Source organism: Beta vulgaris, chromosome 5 (genome assembly GCF_026745355.1).
Source record: "Beta vulgaris subsp. vulgaris cultivar EL10 chromosome 5, EL10.2, whole genome shotgun sequence".
Classification (NCBI taxonomy): Eukaryota; Viridiplantae; Streptophyta; class Magnoliopsida; order Caryophyllales; family Amaranthaceae; genus Beta; species Beta vulgaris.
Window position 1 is genome coordinate 61,376,371 of NC_079206.1, and position 24,272 is coordinate 61,400,642.

Consider the following 24,272-nt stretch of genomic DNA (forward strand, 5'->3'; position numbering starts at 1 on the left):
CTGATTTTAGTAAATAATTATAAGCAGAAATTGATACAGTAATGAGAGACCCACAACGTCTAACAAAATGAGGCTTGGATGCCAAATTGCCAATGACTAGCCCAAATGGTGAAGGGTACGGTTGCTCTCAATCTACATGAGTTGCGCTGCGCCCAGCCCGTTTCCTGGTATCTTAAATCAAATAGGATAGACCTGCTGCCTAAACTTGAATCGAGCAAGTGTCGTTTTGTACGAAAAGCTTTTTGACTTCTCCTCTGCAACAGCTCACTTTACTCTCCGTTTCATTCAACATGTAATAATTCAAAGTCTGGACTTTGGAGGATCTAAAGTTCAGGTCAAAAAGGTTGTTTATGTATTCATGTTAAACCTAAGATATTTTTTTAATACGATCAATAATCTTTATGTTGTCCATGTGTAGGGCTTGACCTAGATGGTCCAGCAATTTGAAAGAGGGGAAATGGTAATGGGAATCCTCCTCTGAGTTCTCCTTATTTGATGGAATTCGATCCTTTAGCCTTAAAAAGTTGAGATCAAGAGGTGGAATTCCCAACAAGCGAGTCAAGTCGAGCCGCTGAAGAATTATACAACCTATTATATCAAGTATACAAGCTGTCATATTATTGGTGCAAAATCAGACCTTGCAAACAAGTCAATGCACGTCCAATAGTTTGTTACTGAGTGTCACGGGAGGATTAGTCCCTGAGGTTACCTGTTTTAATTAGATAAAACCTTTATAACGTACTTTTTTGCAATTTAATTAATGATTAAACTACAACGCCTATTAAATTCAGGTGAAATGAAATAAATAGAGCATGAAATATTAACCTTTTAATTAAGGCAAAATATTCCCATACATACCACAAACTTTAAGAAAAACTTTACAACATATAAGAGGATAAGTCATGCTGGACAATAAAGGGAAAGCACGAAGGTTGTTACCTCCATGATTTCTTGCTTCAATAGGAGAATTACATAACTTGGCGCCAGAACGTGTTCTAAGTTTAAGAGACTAAAGTATAACCCCAGAAGGGAGTTGGCTAGATTAAGGCTAGGCTACGCTAAGAAGAGAGTAAATGCAAGTTGTTGCGTATTGTTTGTTCGTTGTCCTCTGCTTGATGATTATTCCTCTATTTTATAGAAAAACGTGTTATGTAACTTTCATACTTTCTTTGATCATGAATTGAGACCATTGATTAGAGAAGAACAAATCTGAGCCCTTCATTTTTCTACTCTCTTACTTTCTTCTGAAAAAAAAAAAATTGTCTTTATGTGCTGCAACTGTATCTGGTTTCTAAATATCATAATGAATCAAGTGAAAAATACCAACAACTTTATTGTTACTTAAAGGAAAAGCATTACGGGGTTGTTTACCTATAAAACAAATATGACAATCCAAATCACACTTGTGACTAGAAACACAGCTATTCCAGGTAAAAAAGAAAGAACTTTAAGAGATGGGTGACCTAAACGACAATGCCATAGCAAACTCACATCATCAACTTTAGTCACTTTTTTTGCTTGAAGGAAACTACCACGAATATGCTTGGAAACATAGACCCCGTTAGACTGTACTCCCGCTTCAATCAGGTTCTTCAAAGTGAGTACATAGCTTATTAGTGAAGAAAATAATAAACTTTTGTTTAGCCAACAATTGAGAGCGGGAACATAAAGCACATGGTTCAAAACCAAACCATCACATAATGTAATGGAACCCTCCTTAGTAGCAATCGTACTTTTACCATTAGGCAAACCAACTTCCGATGAAATAGTACGAACATTACTGGACAAATGAATATTACCAGAGATATGATTAAAAGCACCAGAATCAATGAGCCAATCATCGAAACCATATATAACAACAAGTTTTTCAGTGGAGGAGGAGGAAGAAGCAGGCGCCACTTTGAGAGCATACATCAATTGTTGCCACTATGCATCAGTAAGAGTAGGAGTACTATTATCTGAAATCTCTGAAGAAGTCAATCCACGACGCCTACTAACGTTGCCTGCAAACGCGGAACCTTCACGGGATTCACGACCTCCACACAAGCCTCAACCACGACCACCCCCACGAGCAAGGTAACCGTGCAACTGGAAACACCTATCCTTGACATGACCAGTGCAATGACTACATAGGCGAGTATCTTCTCCATCAGCAGGGGAAAGACGAGCAACAAGAACCCCAGCCGCAAACCCCACGGCATCAGGACGAGGGGTGTCTTAGGCCTCAGAGACTAGTTCTTTACGCTCATCATAAATTATTTTAGCATAAGCATGCAACATTAAGAGAAGGCAACGGATCCTGCATTAAAAGGCCTGAAACAAGAGTACCAATTTTTTTTGGTTCCAAACCCAAACAAAACTGATGAAGATGTTCAACCTCTTGAAGACGTTGATACTCAGAAGCAGCTAACAAGTACAAACATGCAACTTACAATAACTCATTAACTCACCCTGTAATTGGTGTAACTCACCAAAAAACCGCAGCAACAGAACGACATTGTTGACGTCGACAATCACAAATTTTATTTTTTAATTCAAGAATTCTAGGACTGTTACCAAGAGAATAACGATCATACAAATCATCCAATAAAGGTTCCACATCCTCAGGAAAACGCATAGTAGAACGAACAGAAATATCAAGAGTATTAAAAATTCAGGGAACACTAGTAGAAAAAGGACGATTTGCGTCCCCTTAATTGCGTCGCACAGAAACGGACACGACGCACAGTTAGGATTTGCGTCGCATGTTACGAGTTATGCGACGCAAATCACAAAAATATGCGTCGTACTGTATAAATGTGCGTTGCAAAAAGGCTAATGTGCGTCGGATCCCTTGGCCCATCCGACGCACATGAGCCCAAAAGAGAACTCTATGTATCTCGGCTCTCTCCCTCTGCTTTTAATTTTCTCAAACCCTAATATGCACATCAACCGCCTCTCTCTCTTCCCCTCTCCCTCTATCCCTCTCCCTCTCTCTCTTCCCCTCTCCCTCTCTCTCAATTCCAGAACTTGTTCCTCAAAACTCAATCGGTCGTTTGCAACAACTTGTTTACATCAGCCTCAAAACTCAATTCCAGAACTTGTTCCTCAAAATTGCAACAACTTCTTCCTCCTCGAAATCGGTCGTTTCATCGATCAAATCCCTCGAAACCTACACTTCTTCCTCTCCTGAAATCCGCAAACGTTTCATTCGTTTACATCTTCTTCATCGTTTCATTCGTTTACATCTTCTTCATCGTTTCATTCGTTTCATTCGTTTACAGATCTGTCAAATGCAATCGAACTCAAACGCAATCGAAGGTAAGAGGATGGTATCTGATTTTTTGTTTATTTTTATGGCATTCCCCTCAATTCGTTTCATTCGTTTACATCTTTTTCTTTATTTTTCTTTATTTTTCTTTATATCTGATTTTTTTTTGTTTATTTTTATGTTATTTACCTTCTCGTTTTCAGATCTGAAATTTTCAGTAAGAGGATGGTATCTTCTCGAAATCTTGTTGTTGCGTTTGTGATGAAGATCTTGATTGTTATGAAATTACAAGAAACTCTCGAAGATCTGGATTGTGTTTGAGTTTTTTTATTTTTAATTTATCTCCCGTTATATAAAAACGCGGTTATAGATAATTTTTTAGTTTGTAATTTTATCTTCTGGTTAGGGTTAGAATTTCTTATTTTTTTGTATGTTTTAGTTATAGATCTGATGTTAGTGATAATGGTGATATTTTTTTCTTCTTGAAATTATGTAAAACCGCACACTGTTGATGTTAGTCCATTGTCTTTGTAGTTTGTAATTTTATCTTCTCCATATTTGTATGTTCTTCATTTCCTTTTCAATTACTGATTCGTTATTGCTGATTCGTTATAGAATTTGTGTATAATTTCCTGCATTCGATAGTTTTTTTACTAAAAAAAAAAATTTTTTTTTTTTAAAAAATGCAATTTGCGTCGCACGTAGCCCAAGGTGCGACGCAAATCATTCATCTGCGTCGCACCCTAGGCGATGTGCGACGCAATTACCCTTTGAAGTGGGCTCGGGAGATCCATCTGCGTCGCACCGTATAAATGTGCGACGCAAATAGCTTAACCATTTGCGTCGTTTCCACATACGACGCAGATCAATTCTGGGTCAATTGCGTCGAGGCCTTTGGCGTCGTACCGGAGTCCGACGCAAATAGGCGCCTCACATCCGACGCAAATTGCCTTTTCTGTACTAGTGGAACTAGCATAGAATTTTACCCCATTGAGGGAAATCGGGAGCTTTTAAATCAGGTACCTTTATTGTGCCATCGATGAAACTAGGTTTATTTTTAGCCTACAAATTATTATGAAAAGACCGAGACCAAGCCTCATAGTTGTCACCAGTCAAGAGAATTGGGCTAATAACAGCCAATGTACCCTCACTAGAGTTTAAATAATATACAAAGAAGGGATCATACCGTGGCTGTTTGGAAGCGTAACAGGCGGTCGTAATGTTTAGAATTCAAAGGCTTGTCTTTTTCATTCATCAATTGAGGGTATTTATACAAGAGCTAAAATAACATAAAACAGAAAACTATCTCCTAAAAGATAATAAGGTTATTTCACCAAATACCCCTGACAAATCAAAAAATTCACAATATACCCTCAATGTTTCAACAATTCACCATATACCCCTGACTTTTCAAAACTGTGCACCAGATGCCCTTTTTCTAACGGATGTTAAGTGACCGTTAGCTTTATTTACGATATTGCCACCATTAACTACCAACCCTAAGATCCTAATACCCTAAATATAATTCTAACCCTAATTATAACCCTAACCCTAAACCCTAACACACCCATAACCCTAAGCCCATGACAGCCCAACCCCACCCTCCCCCCTCCCATCCACCTCAGCCCCCACCCCTCCTCCTCCACTCCACTCCACCGGCACAACCCCCACCCCTCCTCCTCCACTCCACTCCACCGCCACAGCCCCCTCCCCTCCCCGTAGATTTCCTACTCCACCGCCGCTGCCCCTCCTCACCCCTCGCCGCCGATTTCCTCCTCCTCATCCCTGCTGATTCCCTCCTCTCCCCTTCCCCGTCGAGACAGCATCCCCACAGACCCCAACCCTTCCCCTCGTCGCATCCCCTCCCCTTACCCGTCAATTTGCTCCTCCTCTTCCCCGTCGACACAATGGCACGAGACACAACCACGATAAAGCAGCGACCCAGGAGAGAGAGCAAGGAAGTAAAGCTCCGGCGAGCTAAGCGCAGGCGACGGGGAAGGGAAAATCGATGGGGAAGGGGAGGGGAAATCGACGGGGAAGGGAGGGGAAATCGACGGGGAAGGGGAGGGGAAATCGACAGGGAGGGAGTAACAGTTGGGGCAGTGGCAGTGGAGGGGGCGGGGGAGGGGCTGCGGCGGGGAGTTGAGGGGAGGGGGAGGGTTGGCGGCTGCGGCAGAGGGAGGGGAGTGGGAGGGGTTAGAGGCTGCGGCAGAGGGCGGGGAGGGGGAGGGGTGGGGGGGATGGTGGAGGGGGAGAGGAAGGGGAGAGGCTGGGCTGGGTTGGGTTGGGCTTAGGGTTAAGATTAGGGTTTAGATTTTAGGGTTAGTATTTAGATTAGGGTTAGGGATTAGGGTTTAAAGTAGGGTTAGTGAATAATGATGGCAAAATTGTAAATAAAGCAAACGGCAACCTAACGTTCGTTAGAAAAAAGGTATTTGGTGCACAAAAATGAAAAGTCAGGGGTATATGGTGAATTGTTGAAACATTGAGGGTATATTGTGAATTTTTTGATTTGTCGGGGATATTTGGTGAAATAACCGAAGATAATATTACCATAATCCTAAAGATATAATTATTATGATATATCTGAATCATATCAATATTATTTATCAAATCAGAAAGATATTATTTCATATCTCTACATCTCTAACACATGTTGAATCATGCGAAGCAAAAGTACCCAAAAACACATTCAAACTAATACAAATAAGAAAAAGCAAATTTTGCATACAAACCATTTGAAAACTAGACCTCATCATCTAAACAACGAAACAATCAGTAGATAGAGTATTATATGATCATATCAACGCATGTAGCTTTTCCTTTACCCTTGAAGTCTCTATCCCAATTCTTGCATTTCGGACCTGTAAACCAATATACGGAAAATTTTAGAACATATGCTTGTGTTATATTTAGTATGGTTCATACCTTCAATGGAATATGAGGTAATGAAAATAGGTAAAAATTAAACTTGAAATCACATAATATAATTATAAAACATGACAAAGAAAGTTGTTTGATTAATTGATAAACTTCATTATGGCAGGACGGGCCAAGATCGTTCGCTTTAAACACAGGCCCATGTTGGAGGAGAGAGTGACCACATACAAGGTTGACAAGGTTCCATCCTAAAACCAATTGGTGATAGGTGGAGTAACCCACCAATCTATATGTTAGTCATTCTTTCTCTAATTCATAAATGTGGGACAATTATTTCTAACTCACATGTGAGCTTTACTCTTAACATTAATTTTCCTCCCTAGCTGAACAACAGCACAACACAGAATAAAGTTTTACGTTATCTACTGAATATGGTTAACTAAAATATTTTTTTACTTACATTAGTATGCATGACCAAACTCAACAAGACAGTCAATAGTACACATAGAGGGTAATTTTACAATAAGATTATAATTTTGATACATTTATATACGAATTGAAAAGAAGTTACTTTTTTTTAGGGGACGTAATTTACTTTTATATTTGGTTATGACATAATTTAGTCAATAGAATAGAAAAAAAAATCTAATTAGATTTCAAATAATACTCTATATACATATATAGGTAATATAGATTAAGTATATAAAATTCGACAGGTTGATTTAAAGAATCTGTGTTCATAATTTTCAGTAGAAAAGGTCTAAAAAAAATTCTCGATCTGTGTCATTGGGCGTGTCGTAATGTTTACGCAGATGCATCGTAATCTTCTCTGCTTTGTTAAGGCTGTGTTTTTTTTGGACTGAATTAGTCTGAATTAAATTGAACGGAAATGAATTTGTTTGAACTGAACTGAACTAAATTGATATGAATTGAAATGAATGAAAACTGTGAGAGGAAACCAACTGAACTGAAATGAATTTGTCTGAACTAAACTGAATTTTTATTAATTCAGTCCAAAAGAACAGAGCCTTAACTTATTTTAATTATGTGGATATAAACTAAAATACCTTAGCATGCAGAGTGTGAATGACCTTGTTCCCAGAAGTTGAGAAGGTAGCATTCACAACTTCAGCACCTTCTTCTTCAAGAATCCTAATGACTTCATGTAGCATGATGTTATCCTCTAATGTCATCACCAGTTGCACCTCTAAACTACTTCCCAAGTCCTTTACATCGATTATAGGTAACGCCGAATCCGCCATTGTTACATCATTTAGAGTTGTGTTTTGCTGGTTACTAGATGTCCCGGCTTCTTGGTTACCTGTCATCTCCAATTGCCCTTTTCTCTTGTTTAAGTTATCTACTCTCTCCCTCAACTCCACTATGTAGTTTGTTGCTTGCTCTATCTTATCAGCTTGAGATAGCATGTCCTACAGTACACAACAAAAATAATTAGAATATGAGTACTTGACCTAATTGTAAGTTTGTAACATCAATAATAAATAAAGTCATTGTCAATATATACTACCTGTGTATTTTTTTAGTTGCACCATATATTTTTTCATATTTGCCGAGACGATTCTTTGAACGTTAATATATCTTATTGTGTGTAAGTAAAATTATAAAAATTTGATTTGAAATCCTCACATTGTGACGAATCTAACAAGACCATACTTGACCATGTTTTTTCTTATATAATAATGTGAGATAGTTTAACTAAGTTGGTTGATGAATAGTATCACAAAATCAAATGGTGCAACTAAAAAGGTATGAAGGTATAGTATATTTTTTTAAAAAATTGGTAAGAAGAAATTCTCTGAACTGCCCTCGCACAGGGCTCCCACAAGCCCATTATAAGAAATACTCCCCAACCCCCTTCTCTCCTTAAATCCCAAGCAAATGCTTGGGGTAGGAATTGAACCCTAGATCTTGATAGGGAAGATGGAAAAGCCACTAGTAGAATAATTATTGTTTATTGCTGCGGTGATATTGTTGCGGTTTTACCCATACGCACCAATATATCACGTAAAAAGAAAAGGAAAAATATAAAATAACTATATTGTTGCGGTTTCGGCCAAAAATCGCAGCAATATGGTTTCAACAGAAATATTTTGAAATTTTTTTGACCATTTGACCAAATATATTGCTGCGGTTTCTTACAACGAACTACATCAATATATTAAAATAATATTAAAAAAAATTATTTAGACATATTGTTGCAGTTCCTACTAAAAATCGCAGCAATATACTTTTAAAATTAGTATTAAAAGGGTTGTTTAGGGTTTCTCTCTCTCCTCCGTCCTCACTCCTCTCTGAATCCCGCTCAATCCTCACGCCATCACTCTTTCTCTCTCCTCCTCTCTTCCTCTGCACGCCTCACTCTTCTCTTTCTCATCTCACTCTCTCTCCTCCTCTCTTCCTCTCCTTCCCTCATCTTCTCTCAACCACGCCTTGGTTGCCTTTAGTGGTGAAGCGCCGGATAAGTTGATTTGGTAGCTATTGGTGCACGCCAACTCGCCGGAGTTGGAGATTGCCGGCGAACCCGACATCGTAGCTCCTCCTCTCTTCCTCTCCTCACGTCGCACCGTAGCTACGGCACCGTAGCGATCCACGCCATCCATGACGCAGCCATCCACGCGGAGAACAACGACGCACGAGGAATGAACGGATGGTGAACGTAGCCATCCTCGTTGCCGGCCGACGATGCGCGGATGGCCAGATCTATTCCTGTTTTTTTTTTGTTTGTTTGTTTTTTTTCTCTTTTGTAGTTAAATTTTATTTTTATTTGTTAGATATAATGGCTAGATGGTGATATTTAAGTTTTTTTTTTGGTTTTTTTGTATTTTTGTTTGTTAAGAATCAATGTAATGTTAGGGTTTTTGATTTATTGTCATTTTTTAATTTGTATATTTTATTTTCAGCTGATATTTCAGTTTCTGAATTTTTTAGTTTCTTAGGTTTTAGTTTTAATTTGTTGCTGTCTTTTCATTTCAGTTTTTAAATTTTTTAGTTTGTTTTTCTCATATTTGTAACAGTGGATTGTTGTACTATGTTTATGTTATGATTGTATTATAACTATCAAAAATTTATGCATAGAAAAATGAAAAAAAATAAATTACCTGCCCAGCGTCTATCGTTGCGGTTTTAGTAAGAAAACCGCAGCAATATGCACATTTTTTATTATTAAAATCAACATATTGCTGCGGTTTTTCCTAGAAATCGCAGCAATATGTTGTATTATTCTGATATATAAAATACTTATATTGTTGCGGTTTTGCCCAAAAATCGCAATAATATGTTCAAATATTGTTGCGGTTTAAAACCGCAGCAATATATTAATTACCTATTGCTGCCCTCTTAATTGCTGCGTGGCTAAAACCGTGGCAATAGGCCCACTTAATGACCGCAGCAATAAGCATTTATATATTCTACTAGTGAGCTCAGCCTTAAGTCAACCCTAATTCCTAGTACAGAGGTAGTATATATATATATATATATATATATATATATATATATAATTATATAATATATATATATATTATATATATATATATATATATATATACACTAGCTTCTACGTATGTAATGCGTCCGTCGATTACTGGGATCTTTTCTAATAAATTAAATTTCATCTAAATATCATTTTAAAAGTGTAATTTATAATTATTATAGTACAAACTAATATAATTTATAAAGTGTTTACAAATTGTGATGAACATTTAGATGTAAAGTCTTAGTCAAATAAAATTTGTAAAAGTTATTTTTATTAAGTGACCGTTTTTCTCATCATGTCAGTTACTTTGTTAATGCTTACTTAGTTTATTATTGGAATTTTAAGGAGACACCAATATGCATCATCATGACCCCAAATTTAAATTATGAAAGAAAATACATATAGAAAATCTCAATATGCAATTATATATTTAGTTAAGGACAAAAAAAAACTTTTCATAAGAGGAAACTATAGCTCCTCTTGACTTATATAATAGAAATATAATTGCTTAGCTTCTACATCATGGCGCTTCATGCGTTTCAGGGTGTAGATAAATTAAGAGTAATGCTACCAATTGAGCCACCTGTTACTATATCAAGTATTTTTGTTCAACTTTATTAAGGATGTGAACAATTTCTAATGGGTATATAACTTTTAATAATTTAAATTACATATTAGTAAAAATTATAATAACTAATATTTTGAATGTTTTTTAAAAAAAAAAACTAAAAAGACTCAATGCAAATTGTGAAAGGATAACATTATTATCATATATGGACATTATTATAATATATCTCCGATCAAATGAAAATAACTCAATGACTACTATTTAGGTTTTCTTTCATTCGTCACAAATTCATTAAAGTAAGAGCAATTTACAGTATTTTTTGGATAACAATTAATAAAGGTGGGTAAGCAAATAGATCAGGGTAAGAGATGTAGAACAGATGTGAGAGTATCTTGTTTTTTCCTCCAAATCTTTTATTTTGTAAGGATCATGGTTTATTACAAGTAACTAGTGAGTGTCCCGGGCGATGCTCCGGGCTGTTACTTTTCATAACGTTTTTGTCAAGTTAGGAAAAATTGACGTATTGACCTGATAAGTAATTGCGTGATTTTTGAAAAATAAATCCTTTAAAGTTTGAGGATGAAAGCAATAATTTAACTTTATACATGGAATTGAAGTAAGAATTTATGTCTATAATAGTCTTGTTGTTATCCTAAAAATCTTAGCTATCTAACTACTTGTGCAAATCTTTTAAGGAGATATATTAATAAGACCTTATGATATTTTATTTTGAAATACTAAACAACGGTGTTATGTTGGATTAATGGTTAAGCTTCCACTTTATATTTCAAAGGTTACGTCGGTATTAAAAGAGAAATTAAAGGCTTTTTCCTAATTACAGTTACCCAAAGCTTTCCACATTCTCTTCTTTTTCCTCAACTTGTATCAATGAAACGAACATAAAATGAATTCCTCACTCTCCTCTCTACCTTTCTTTACGAAATACTCATATCTAAAGACAATGTATAATAATGTATAATAATGCATAAGAGAAAGCAAGGGTGGTCATTCTTGGTCCATGTAATCACGGCGATGGAATAGGGCCTACAAAATATACGAATCCCAAAATATACTTATTTTTAATTGTTTGAAGATTAGACAAAAGAAAACATTTGGATCAGTAGTAAAAGTGTAATGGAAGGAATAACGAGAACATGAAATTCATCAAAGTTTTGTTGTTTAAACTTTTAAAGATAGTCGTCATTAGCCAGTTGTAAATACGAATCTTATACTTCTATCTTTTTTGAACTACAAACAAAAGGTCCAATTAAAAAATTTTTACAGAGTCCCATTATTTTTGCTCATATTTGCCCCGTCGGCCCACCCCTGAGAGAAAGCAAAAATCCTTTTAAATGTCCAATTTTGGCACATTACAAGAAACTGTAAGTTACAAATGATGAGGAAGCATCAATAGCACAAGCGGTCGTGAAAGATAATTTATTTGAATTGTGGGTGAGAACTGAGAAGTCCACCATAAAGAGAAGTGCTCCAACATAGAAATAGTACATAATGTCAGTGACAAGTGCATCAACATGTGAAAGTAAAAGGGGGTGAGATGCGCATCACAAAATAAAGAGACATGCTGCATTTTTTCATGAATTTTTGAAGCAATAAGTTGGTTGCTAATATATATTCTATACAAATATATTAAAAGGCATTTTGAAACAAGTCTACACGCCACGCGGCATTGTCTCTATAGTTGTTTGGTTCCATGTCATCAAGATATATTAAAAAGCTAAAAACATGCTTCGTACAAAATTCGACTACGTGACCTCAAGTTAATATAGTAAAGTTTTGACCAATGAAAATATGCAACATCAGATGCTCTATTTTGACATGAAATCTATTTAAATATATTAAAAGGCGTTCTGAAGTAAGTCGACACACCATGTGGCACTATGCCACTATCCCTTTAGTTGTTTCATTCCATGTCATGAAGATACATTAAAAAATTATTAGAAACATGTTTTGTATAAGATTAGACCATGCGACCTCAAGTTAATATAGTAAAATTTTAACCAATGAACGACTATGCAACATTAGATGCTCTCTTTTGACATGAAAATATTAATAACGCGGAGCATCACCCGATAATTAGTTACCCTCCTAAATAAAAGAAACAGTTTATGAGTTGGTTGGTAGCAGTAGTAGGGGAGTTATTTTAGTAGCTTAATGGAGGTTTTCAGGTATATGTTTACCCACTAGTATTAGTATTTCCTATGTTTATAGCACATGTTAGCTAATGATTTGACTTTGTTGTTTTGGACTAAACCAAACCGAATTTGTCTAAAATAAACTAAATTTGTCTGAACTGAACTGACTTAATTTGTCTAAACTAAACTGAATTGTGAGAGGAAACTAATAACAAAATTAAATCGAATTTGTCTGAAGTGAACCTACATTAAGTTTAAATAAGTCTCCACTCTTCGACCTATATAAACCTATATAAAGACATTCAACATAATTCGTGAAGAGTAGTGAATATAAGTTTGTTTTCTAACTCTAAGCCATTATGTCTCTAGTTTTATGTCTTATATTTTAGGTTTTTCTAGTTGGTGGCATACCAAAAAATATTATATCAAGTGACCTCCTATTTTAACTGATTATACTTAGGCTATGTTCAGTTCACCTTATTTTTTCTTATTTCAGATCTAATCAGATCAGAAAAAATAAGTTCAGATCAGATCGGTTCAGATCAGATCATGCTTATATTTAAAAACTCATTATTACTATTAAATATCTTTCATTACATATTAGTAAAAATAATAATAATTGAACATTGATAAAGTACTCATTGAGACGAATCAAACAAGACCCCACACGACTATATTTTTTTCTTATATATTGAGAAAAATCTAAAGGATTCTCTCTAATTGTGAATAGTGTCAACATTCTAAGTGAGAAAGATAAAAAAAAAAATACAAGGAGAGTATTATTATTTACTAGTACATTTGTTCAAAAGGATTATTATATTGTTGTTGTTGTACTTATAAATTATTAATATTGGTAATTATTATTAATCTTGTTGTTATCATTATAAATGTCATTGTTATCATTAGTTTAAGTTACTTTGTTGTTATTAAATAATAGAAAATTAAAAGCCACGTGTTAAGAACGTAAGATTGACGCAAAAATAAGAAATATATAAAATATGATAGCTCAAATTCATGACAACGAAACTACTAAGTTCGGATTACATTTCAAAATAAGCTAAGTGCGAGATACAAATTATAAATTTAGATTCGGTATACCTCTTCCTACCGAATTCCAAATCTCTCTAGCTATTTGAAGTTGCACGCTATTTTTATTTTTTTTGCGCAAGTCATAGTTGTTTGTATATCTTATTTTATTTTATATGAAAAAAAGAGTTGAGACTGCCGACTTCTCAAGTGTGAAATATTTTTTTAAGGGAAAGTGTACTGTGAAACATTGTATAAGTGCTCTTATAAATTAATGACTTGGGTTATGTAATTATTTTTAGTAATAATTATTATTATTATGATTATAAATTATAATTATTGTTGTTGTTCTTATAATAATGATAATAATAATTATTATTATTAATAAAAGTTGTGTAAAAATTGTAATAGAAATAAAATAATAATACTAGTAATACTATAAATAAGATCTTATAATGTATTGTATAATAATGAATTACAAAGTAATAATATAATAGTCATAATACATTTTATAAAAGGTAAGATCTTGTAGATCAAATCAGATCAGATCAGAAAAAATAAGTTCAGATCATATCAGATCAAATAAGTTCAGATCAAAAAATTTCAGGTAAACTAAACATAGCCTTAGTGGTCTTAATTCACTTAAAATTTAACTAACTTGTCATTTAAAGTTAATTTACTAACCTATCCCTTTAGTTAATTATAATTTTAATAATCCTCCCATTTTCGATTAAAGCTCCTACCTTCCTTTCTTCTCACCTTCTATGTTCTTTTCCTCTTCTCCCTGTCATTCCTAGGGTTCCATGTTTGCTCATCAGGTAGGAATAACCGAATAACCATGAGCAGTAGAGTGATCCATAGAAGCAATATGGGAAACCGAACAACAACAATACAAGAAGCAAACTTAAACTTGTATGTTCTCAATCAAGGTTGACCAAGCAATTAGACATGGACTTATCTACTTTGTAAATCTCATCCAAATTTGAAACTCGAAGGTTAACCCAAAGGTATATCATAGACTAATGACTAAAGTGTTATCTACCCAACAACAACATGAAAATCACTAGCTACTGTGCAAGTGTGCATATTAGATGAATAGTGATCTTTTCTTGGACATCAAGTCACCACCTCAACTAATTACAAATCATAATACGAAATCGCGGAGTAAAATCCTAAATCTACAAAAACATGTTCATGATTTTACAACTCTTAAAATATCAATGGACCTGATTCATCATTTTCCCGATTTTGGCGGTTTGTAGACACACCAGAATGGCAGCAAAAACCATCCATCAAACATTCACCAATATTCATCAAAAGTTCGACCTAAATTCCCAAATGTACCTAATGTATCATAAACAACTACAAGGCAAAGAAATATACCTAGATTGAACCCCTAATGCACGAAAAAGACCCGATGTGCTAGTGTGATTAACTAGATTATATTGATGAGTTATGATGATCACAACTCACAAGGAATGGTTTTTTTAGCAAAGAGGGATAGGGGTTTCGAATTAGGGTAATTAACTAGTGGAGTAGGTTAGTAAATTTACTTTAAATGATGGGTTACATAGGTTTTAAGTAAATTAAGACCACTAAATATAATTAGGTAAAGTAGTGTGAGATCATTTGATATGAAATTTTTTCTTTTGGCCTGCCACCAAGTAGAAATACCCAAAGTAGAAGATCACCATGTAAAACTTTCCAAAAAAAATATATTGCATGTTGCATGACACTTTAAACACATAAAATATGGAGGCCTTACAAAGGTTTCTACTTTCTATCAATCAAAAACTCGATCCCATTATGCGAAATATGAAAACTAGCAAATTGTGAAATGAGAACATTGCAGTAACAGAAAAAAAACAAACAGATCTTCTAAAAAATTCATCTATACAGATCTGGATAAGAGAGCACAAAATTAAGCACACAATATGAATATAATATATACTCCATTAATATACATATATATACCTTGAAGGGTTGAAAATGCTCAGGAGGAACAATAGAAGTGAGATCGGAGCAAAGATCATTAATACGATTTCTCCAGTTTTTCTCAGCAACTTTCTTTTGCTCTTGGTTTGATGAAGATGGGGTTTCACTACCTCTTTTCATGATAAAAGATTGGGAGTACTAAAAGAAATGATAATACTGCTAGCTGAAGCAATATAAATATACTTCTATACTTTTCTGTTCTAGGGTTTTTCAAAGAGATACAGTAGGTTTTTAATCTTCTCTGATCTACCCCACTTTTTCAAATTTTAGAATTCTTATATATTACAGGAGTACGTAGCATTGTTTTCACGTGTTGTTTCATGCCGTAGATTACGAATCCCGTTCGAGTGAAGAAGGTGTCCTAGACTCCTAGTCATTTGTCAATATGTCAGGCTGTGTCAACAACTTTATATCTATATTAGTAGCTTGATATGACACCTTTTCCCATTTTAGTTTCGTTGATACAGTAGATTCAACATTCAAGCCTATGTGTTATTTTATTTGCATCTAAGTGCCTGAAATTGTTAGTAATTAAACTATTGGAGTATCTAAAAAAAACTTTTTGAGATAATTTTGGTAACCAATTTGTACTGAAAGTCTGAAATGATACTACTCAAGTAGATGGGACATCAGGACATGTTATCAAGAATAAAAAAAAAAAAAAAAGTGTACACTAAAAATAAACTTAGTGAGTACTCCTTCGGTCCTTCCGATCTTTATTAGTCTACTCGTATTTTGTTTTTTGGGATGTTTCTTATTAGTTTACCTCTTTTTTTGTTTTCTATTTTTGGAATGAGATCACTAACTTTTCATCACACATACATTCAACTTTAATATAAAATAATAGTTTATCTTTCTTTCTATGACCCACAACATTATTTCTCCTAAAACTCTGTGCAAATTAAAAAAAAGGGTAAACTAATAAAGACCGAAGGGAGTATTAATTAAAAGAGCCGTAGTTACCAAATTACCTTAATAAACTCTTTTTTGGAACTCCACATATTGGATGCCAAGATAAGCTATATGTTCTCCATATTTATTTTAGTTGTTCCACTTAGTTTTTGACAATTGTGATACATATCTTTGACCATTATTATTAGTATATTTAGTTACATGGCGAGAAACTCTTTTCATGAGATGTTTTGAGGATCATATAAGTGGCTTGTTTTGCTCAAGATTTGAGTTTAAGTTCCCTCACTTGTTTTTTTTTTTTTTACATTGGATGGGATAAACAAAAAACAAAACATAAATTTAATTAGTAAAGTCTGTCATAGTAGCTAATTAATTAAGCATTGTTTGGCGATATGGTCTGCAACTGCCACCTGATCACGAGGGACTTCAGTAACCATGCACCGGGTGAGAGATATAGTTGTATCCTTGATTTTAGAAAGTGTCCAAATAAGGTAAATGGTTGGGGAATCTATATCTCTATTATACTTCCTCAGTTTCAAAATAAGTGCAACATTTGCATAGTGTTTACTAGTCACAGTTTAAACTTTAATTAGCTTTGGTGATTTACATTTTAGGAAAAACATAGTCGTGTGGGATCTTGTTAGATTCGTCTGAATGTGAATTTTTTAATATCAACTTTTTATAATTTTTACTTATTGATAATTGAAGATATTAACGGTTAAAATAATGCATTGGCAAACGTGAAAACAAGAAGTGTTGCACTTATATAGAAACAGAGGAAGTATAAGCCAAGGAAGGAGGTGTGGTGTCCTTTTTTGAAGTGACTAAAATACCCTTAATGATCTAATTAATGGAACGAAAAAAATTACAAAAGCAAATTATTTAAAAATTCTCATTCCAACTTGCCATATGCATCAAATACTTCAATCAAAAATTAAATGGACAAAATATTTATACCTTATAAAAAAAAGATGGCATACATAACGTGCACATGAAAGCCTGAACATTCACTACCTTTGATACTCTTTAATCCAGTTAAACCAACTCATTTCTTTCTGTTCAATATTCATTCACAAAAAATTAATGTTAACAATCACTCACAACCTTTTTATTTTTTTACATTAGCGAATTAATATATCTAAATTCATCTAACTGTTGAATTTTTCACATTTAAGTTTAATCATAAATAAAGTACGAATGAAGTATCTAATAGAATAACAAATTTTGAAATTAACGCACGCATCGCGTGCATATGATAGCTAGTATATATATATAACAAGGTTCAATTGGCTTATGTGTCAAGCTAATGCTCAATTTGCCACATGTCATCACTATACTTATTCTTATTCTTTTAGTGCCACGTGTACAATGGATCAATTACAATCTTATAAATTTGGTAAGTTTAACTCAACAAATGGAATTGCTTTACAATCATATATTTACGGCACAGTTGCTAACTAATAGTAAACAATATTAATATTGATAAAACTTACCATTTTACATTATCATTTGTGTAACTTATCAAAAAAATAAATGTTATTATATAAGATGTTCATGTAATCACACCCTAATATAAACTGATTTTCTTTCACTTCTTTCTTTACACGAAAAATAAAAAAATTCAAATGAATCTCAAATAAAAAAAAATAAAACTACCATGTTAGCACAAAAACAAAATGGCGTTACCGTAAACAAAACAAAAAAGATGAAGTTTACTACAAAAAATTTAAATTCATAAAACCCTAAATATTTAACAATGGAACAAACTTGTATTGTCTATTTATTTTTTACTAATTTTAAAATTATTGTGTCACTCACCGGTAAAAATCATCCTTATTTCAATAATCTTAATTCTAAATTTTTTATTTGATGGGTAATTTTTAAATTCCTAATTGACAGTTATACTACTAATATATTTAATTAATTTTCACTAACTGTTAAAACTTAGAATCTTAATTTTTTCAATAAATTTCTCACTCACTAACTGTAATAAATTACAAAATTTTCAATACATTGGCATATTGACTATTTCATTCCAACCTTAGCTTATATTATTGATTTTTCTCACTCACTATTATCAATTTTAAGAATTATATGACTCATTTTAGTATTATAATTATATGATATATATATATATATATATATATATATATGCTAAAAACTACATGGAAACATAAAATCAGTTCAATTTCATCATAATTAGTCAAAATCAATTTTTTTTTAAATGAACTTGCCAAATAATTTCAACCTATATTGACCCATTTAGAAAATTTCTTCAAACTCCATATCAATCTAACTCCATATATTTCCCTCAAAAAAAAAAAAATCCAACTCCATATATTTGCGGTTTTGCATGCGGTCTTTAAATCTTCTTCACTTTGTAGATCGAATGATTCTACACCTTGGTTGTATCAAGGAATTATAGTAACCATGCTTCAAATGCAAAGAACATGGAGATCAAAGGCTTAATTTCTTCATAAAACCCACATGCATGATTTATATTTGTTGTTGATGCAAAAATCGATGACTTGGAGTATAATTTTGATGGATAATTTGTAGCTTTAAAGTATAAAAAAAATGTAGCTAAGAGAGATTTGCTAAAAAAACGTAGATAATTGTATGCAATAATCGGTAATAAGATAGGTTTGGTTGTAATAAGTTTTAGAATCATCTAGGCGTGGGTTGTAATAAGATAGAGATTGTATGTAGAGAGAGATTTAGAATCAATTTATGGAGAAGATGATGTATGTAGTTGTAATAAGAGAGATTGTATGATATTTTTTATTAAGTTAGAACACATAGTGGACTTGGAGCTTTTTATAACCAAGGGCCAAATTGTTTGAAGCATCATTATAGTAAAGTGGTATGCTCATTTATGGAGAATACAAAATTTGAGCCATTTTGATTGTGTCCAAATATAAGAAAATATAACTTTTACAATCAAAGATAATCTTTAAATAAACACTATTTTACTAGCTTCCATTTCACTCTTTTTCACTAAAGGAAAGAACTTACCACTTCAGATATTCAAATGTGTAAAAAAATTATATGGACTTGGCCCACACTAAAATCGTATGGATCTATGCTAATTCATGTTATTTATTAAAAAAAATCACTATATAAAAATAATATAATATCTGAGTAAATATATATTGTAAAGTTTGATGACGTGGAAAAAAAACTGCAAACTTTGCGCTAGCAGACATTGAAGCTAAGCTACAAAGTAATGGCAGCACATTACGTAAATTCAGCGAAATGCCATATCCTAATGATCTGATCATAGAAGACGGGCAAAACAAAATGATAATGGACGAGCTTTCCTATGACCGAGGGAAGTTAAAAGAGGAGTTCCAGCGACTGTTTCAAGGATTAACAACTGAGCAACGTGGAATTTACAATGAAATTATGTCAGCTGTATCACGAGGAAAAGGAGGGGTGTTCTTTGTATATGGATACGGAGGAACAGGTAAGACGTATCTTTGGAGATTGTTGTGTGCCTCATTAAGGTGTAAAGGAGATACCGTTTTGCCAATCGCATCAAGCGGAATAGCTTCTTTATTGCTTCTGCGCGCGAGGAAGAACTACTCATTCTAGGTTTGGACTCCCGTTAGCTGAGAACTCAACATGTGTTGGCATTAAGCCAGGCTCGGACTTAACCGGACTCCTTATGAAGACAAAGTTAATCATATGGGATGAAGCTCCCATGATGCATAAATACTGCTTTGAAGCTCTAGATAGGAGTTTAAAAAATGTTATGCAGTTTGTGAATCCTGCAAATCAAGATATCACATTTGGTGGCAAGGTTGTAGTTTTGCTGGTGATTTAAGAAAAATATTACCCGTGGTGCCTAAAGGAAGCAGACAAGACATTGTCTTCTCAGCAATAAATAGTTCTTACTTATGGGACTTTTGCCGAGTACTTAGGCAACAAAAACATGCGCCTCACAACAGGTTCAAGTAATTAAAATGTTGATGAAATTTAAGAATTTTCATAATGGATACTCAATGTTGGAGATGGCTAAGTTGGAGGGCCAAATGATGGTGAGGCCGATATTGAAATACCCCATGAAATGTTGGTAGATGGGGGACATGACCCTATTGCGACAATAGTAGAAAGCACATATCCTGACATAGCGGATCACATTTGGAAACCAAGTTATTTTCAAGAAAGAGCTATTATTGCTCCCACCAATGAAATTGCTGAGACGGTTAGCGATCACGTGTTATCTCAATTGCCAGGTGAAGAAAGAACTTACTTGAGTTCAGATGCAATTTCAGGGGAGGAAGGAAATTTTGGAATTCATGAGATGTATTCAACAGAGTTCCTAAATACAATTAAATGCGGAGGATTACCAAACCATAGTATATGACTGAAGGTTGGAGCACCAGTGATGCTCCTAAGGAATATTGATCAAAGTTCTGGGGTATGTAATGGCACAAGATTGGTCGCTAAGCACTTAGGCGATCGCATTATAGAGGCTATTGTGGTATCTGGTAGTAATTTGACAAATAACGTCTTCATTCCACGAATGACGCTGACTTCGTCAGACTCAACAAAATTTTCCATCAAGTTCCAACGGAGACAATTCCCTTTGGTTGTGTGCTTAATGACAATCAATAAAAGTCAAGGACAATCACTTTCGCATGTTGGCTTTTCTCGGTCTGTTTTCAGCTACAGACAATTTTATGTGGCCGTATCAAGAGTTACTAGCAAGAAGGGTTTGAAAATTTTAATAGTTGATAAAGAACGTGGAACATCAAATGTTACCACGAACGTAGTGTACAAAGAAGTATTTCAGAATGTTGGTTAAATACTCTTATTATTAATGTTACTCAATAATTTATTTTTATTTTCATCCACTTTGTTGACATGTATTTTTTTTACCTCAGATTTTCATGATTTATATTGCATGCGAACTTTAAATGCTTCAAAATATGTTGCAACAATATTTACAGATATTACATTTGATGTACACAATTATCTCAAAAAATAAACTTCCCGTGCATTTTTGCACTGGTTAAAAGCTAGTTTTTTTCCTATAGAAAGGAGATCAGACAAGATTAGCATAGACAGTTAGAAACAAAACGTTGGTGAGATGATCCTGAATAGCCCATTCCATTGCTTGTGACACAAAGTAGTTTCTGCGTGGAGAGCCGACGAAGTAGAGCGATAATTCCCTCCATACGTATATGAATCTGGAGAATTTCTATTGTGAGTATAGGTTGTAGTAGGTAACAAACACCAATAGTTGCAGATTTTTAGTTTTTTTAGACCACGCCCCATCAAACAAAATGGTATGCTAATTTGTGCCAAACGTCGATTAACCAATATTTGCCTGGAGGATGAAGAAATCTCAACCAAAACATGCTGTTAGGTACTCCATTTCAAATGGAATAATTGAGGGAAATGATCTTTCATTTAAGCAATTGACACATTATCATCTGATGGACGAAAGATTTTTATATTCCTATAATTCCATAAACTCCAAAGGGAGATAGTGAAGTTGAGTAATCTATTACTATGAAGACCATCCTCGTTCTTCCTTCGAAAGAGCAGGGTATGGGTAATGATCCAACTAGAATTCTATTATCCACCCATCGATTCAAAAAATCTTTTACCAGCCTTCTGATAAATTTGATATGACTGAAAATGGGCTTGGGCAACCCAGTACGGAGGAGGAGAGTTCGGTCCACATACAAGCCCAAAGGAGGTTCCATACTAAAACCAATTGGCAATAGTAGGAGTAGCTCCTCTAGCTTATATTGTGGTACTTTCTCTCCTCTTTCTCCAATGTGGGACAACTCACATGTGCACAACATGCATGGGGTTCAACACTCCCCCTCACATGTGAGTGTCCTTAGAATTAAGGCATACTGGTAAGGCAATCCTCATTGGGAATGATTGTCTAATAGAGGGACTTATCCGGTTGCATGACAAATGCCTAATATGAAAGGCCCAACAATCTTGGGCTCTGATACCATGATAAATTTGATATGACTGAAAATGGGCTTGGGCAACCTAGTACGGAGGAGGAGAGTTCGGTCCACATACAAGCCCAAAGGAGGTTACTAAAACCAATTGACAATAGTAGGAGTAGCTCCTCTAGCTTATATTGTGGTACTTTCTCTCCTCTTTCTCCAATGTGGGACAACTCACATGTGCACAACATACATGGGGTTCCACACCTTCCATTACCAATTTTAAGGATGTTGAGGTCAATCTTGTCTATTATAAATTGTAAATAAATAAAGGGTATATGGTTAATTTTACTTAGGAAGTTAGGGGTATGTGGTCAAAATCTTGTAATAATTATAATAGGTCAGAGTGTACGTATGAAAGAGTAACCAATAAGAAACAAAGAGAGTCCCAACTTTTATTGGAAAAAGAAAACTATGAATGGCCCTGAACAAAGGACCACCCTAAAGCATTATTACGCACAATTGAGAGGAAAAGCGGTTTAGAGAAAGAGAAATCCAATAGCAAGGAAATAATTTATATATATCTGCATAGATAATCTAGATTATGTATAGACAAGTATATATTTCCACCATTTTGAAATAAGCAAAATATTACTCTCTTTTATGTAATAGCTTTTTAAGAGAAGTGTTTTACTTAATTTTAGAATAAAAGAAGTATATCAGTAAAATGAAATACCTATGGGAGTAGAAGGAAAGAGAATTGAGACAAGAAATCATGTTGTATACATTTTGTTAAAAGGTATTTGAGGTTGCAAATTATATAAATAATTTCCATAATATTCATTTTTTTCTTAACTATTTCATTCTGTAATTTAATAAGTATCTTATTCGAAAATATATAATTCTTAAAAGTTTAATTGACACATAAGATTAGCCACCATACTTTCGCTTCAATAAGAACTCATAATTTTAATCAATATTAGTTCTCTAGAAATCTTCCTACATGCAGTAGCAACAAAAACCAAGGCAAAGATGAGAGGTATTGTGTAAAATATTTTACATGAAATTGATTCCTTAAACACATGGAACCATAACTCACGCTTCATCTCCTCTTTTCGCATTCCCAGCCCCCCCTGCGGCGGCGCCGATTGCGTGTCTCTCTCCGACGTGCGTCGCCACAGTGGCCACCACCCTCCCCAATGCTTCTCCTTTCTCTTTCACTCCCTTTTCTATTTTCTCTTTCTTTTAATTTTCATAAATCCTCTTAAATCAGTTTTTCCCAAATAATTTTCTCTACATTTGGTCTCAGTTTGTTTCCCTTCTCCAGGCTGTTTTGCTGTGTTGTGGTCTTGCTGTTTGACAGATTGCAGGTTTTTTTTTGGTGGGCTTCCGACAAAGGCGGTCAAGTAAAGTTTGAAGATGAGAATCCAAATCAAAGGTAAATCTTTTCAAAAAACACAACAAGATAAACTAATAAAAATCCTCTATTACTTATTCTTTCATCATAAATGGAGGTGTATGTGGTGCTGTCTCTCCTGCTAGAGAGCTCATACAAGGGGACCCTTTATCCCCCTATTTATTCATCCTTATTGCAGATGTTTTTTCAAGGATGATTCAGATGAGAGTTCAGGAGAAATTACTTAATGGAGCCAGAGCCAACCGCAGCGGTCCGGAAATTTCCCATCTTCTCTTTGGCAATGATAGCTTACTATTTACTAGAGCTACCCGACAGGAATGCACAGAAATAGTTGATATTATCAACCTCTATGAAATGGCATCCGGACAGAAAATTAATTATGAAAAGTCGGAAGTATCGTTTAGTAAAGGAGTGAGCATAGAGCAACAAGAAGTTCTTATGGGAATTCTTAAGATGCACAGGGTCGATAAACATGACAAATACCTTGGTATCCCTTTTATTGCGGGACGATAAAAAAAAGCTATTTTTGATTCTCTTCTTGATAGGATTTGGAAGAAACTCCAAGGGTGGAAAGAGAAGTTTTTATCTAGAGCAGGGAAAGAGGTGTTATTGAAGGCAGTCATCCAAGCTATTCCCACCTATTTGATGGGAGTCTATAAG

General features: G+C 34.2%; 1 protein-coding gene and 1 long non-coding RNA gene across 2 annotated transcripts; one reads left to right on the top strand and one right to left on the bottom strand.

The window, feature by feature from the left end:
• Window positions 1-2,706: 2,706 nt before the first annotated feature.
• LOC125497981 (uncharacterized) lies at window positions 2,707-3,799 on the top strand. Its single transcript, XR_007274757.1, has 2 exons — window positions 2,707-3,300; window positions 3,454-3,799. It is a non-coding gene; the product is annotated as an uncharacterized LOC125497981 (long non-coding RNA).
• Window positions 3,800-6,048: 2,249 nt separating this feature from the next.
• On the bottom strand, window positions 6,049-15,485 carry LOC125497453 (transcription factor bHLH168-like). The gene is made up of 3 exons (XM_048644380.1): window positions 15,345-15,485; window positions 7,198-7,560; window positions 6,049-6,114 (listed from the first exon to the last, which is right to left on the bottom strand). Exons 1-3 carry the CDS (start codon window positions 15,483-15,485, stop codon window positions 6,049-6,051), a joined length of 570 nt encoding a protein of 189 aa, XP_048500337.1.
• Between the last annotated feature and the right edge of the window lie 8,787 nt (window positions 15,486-24,272).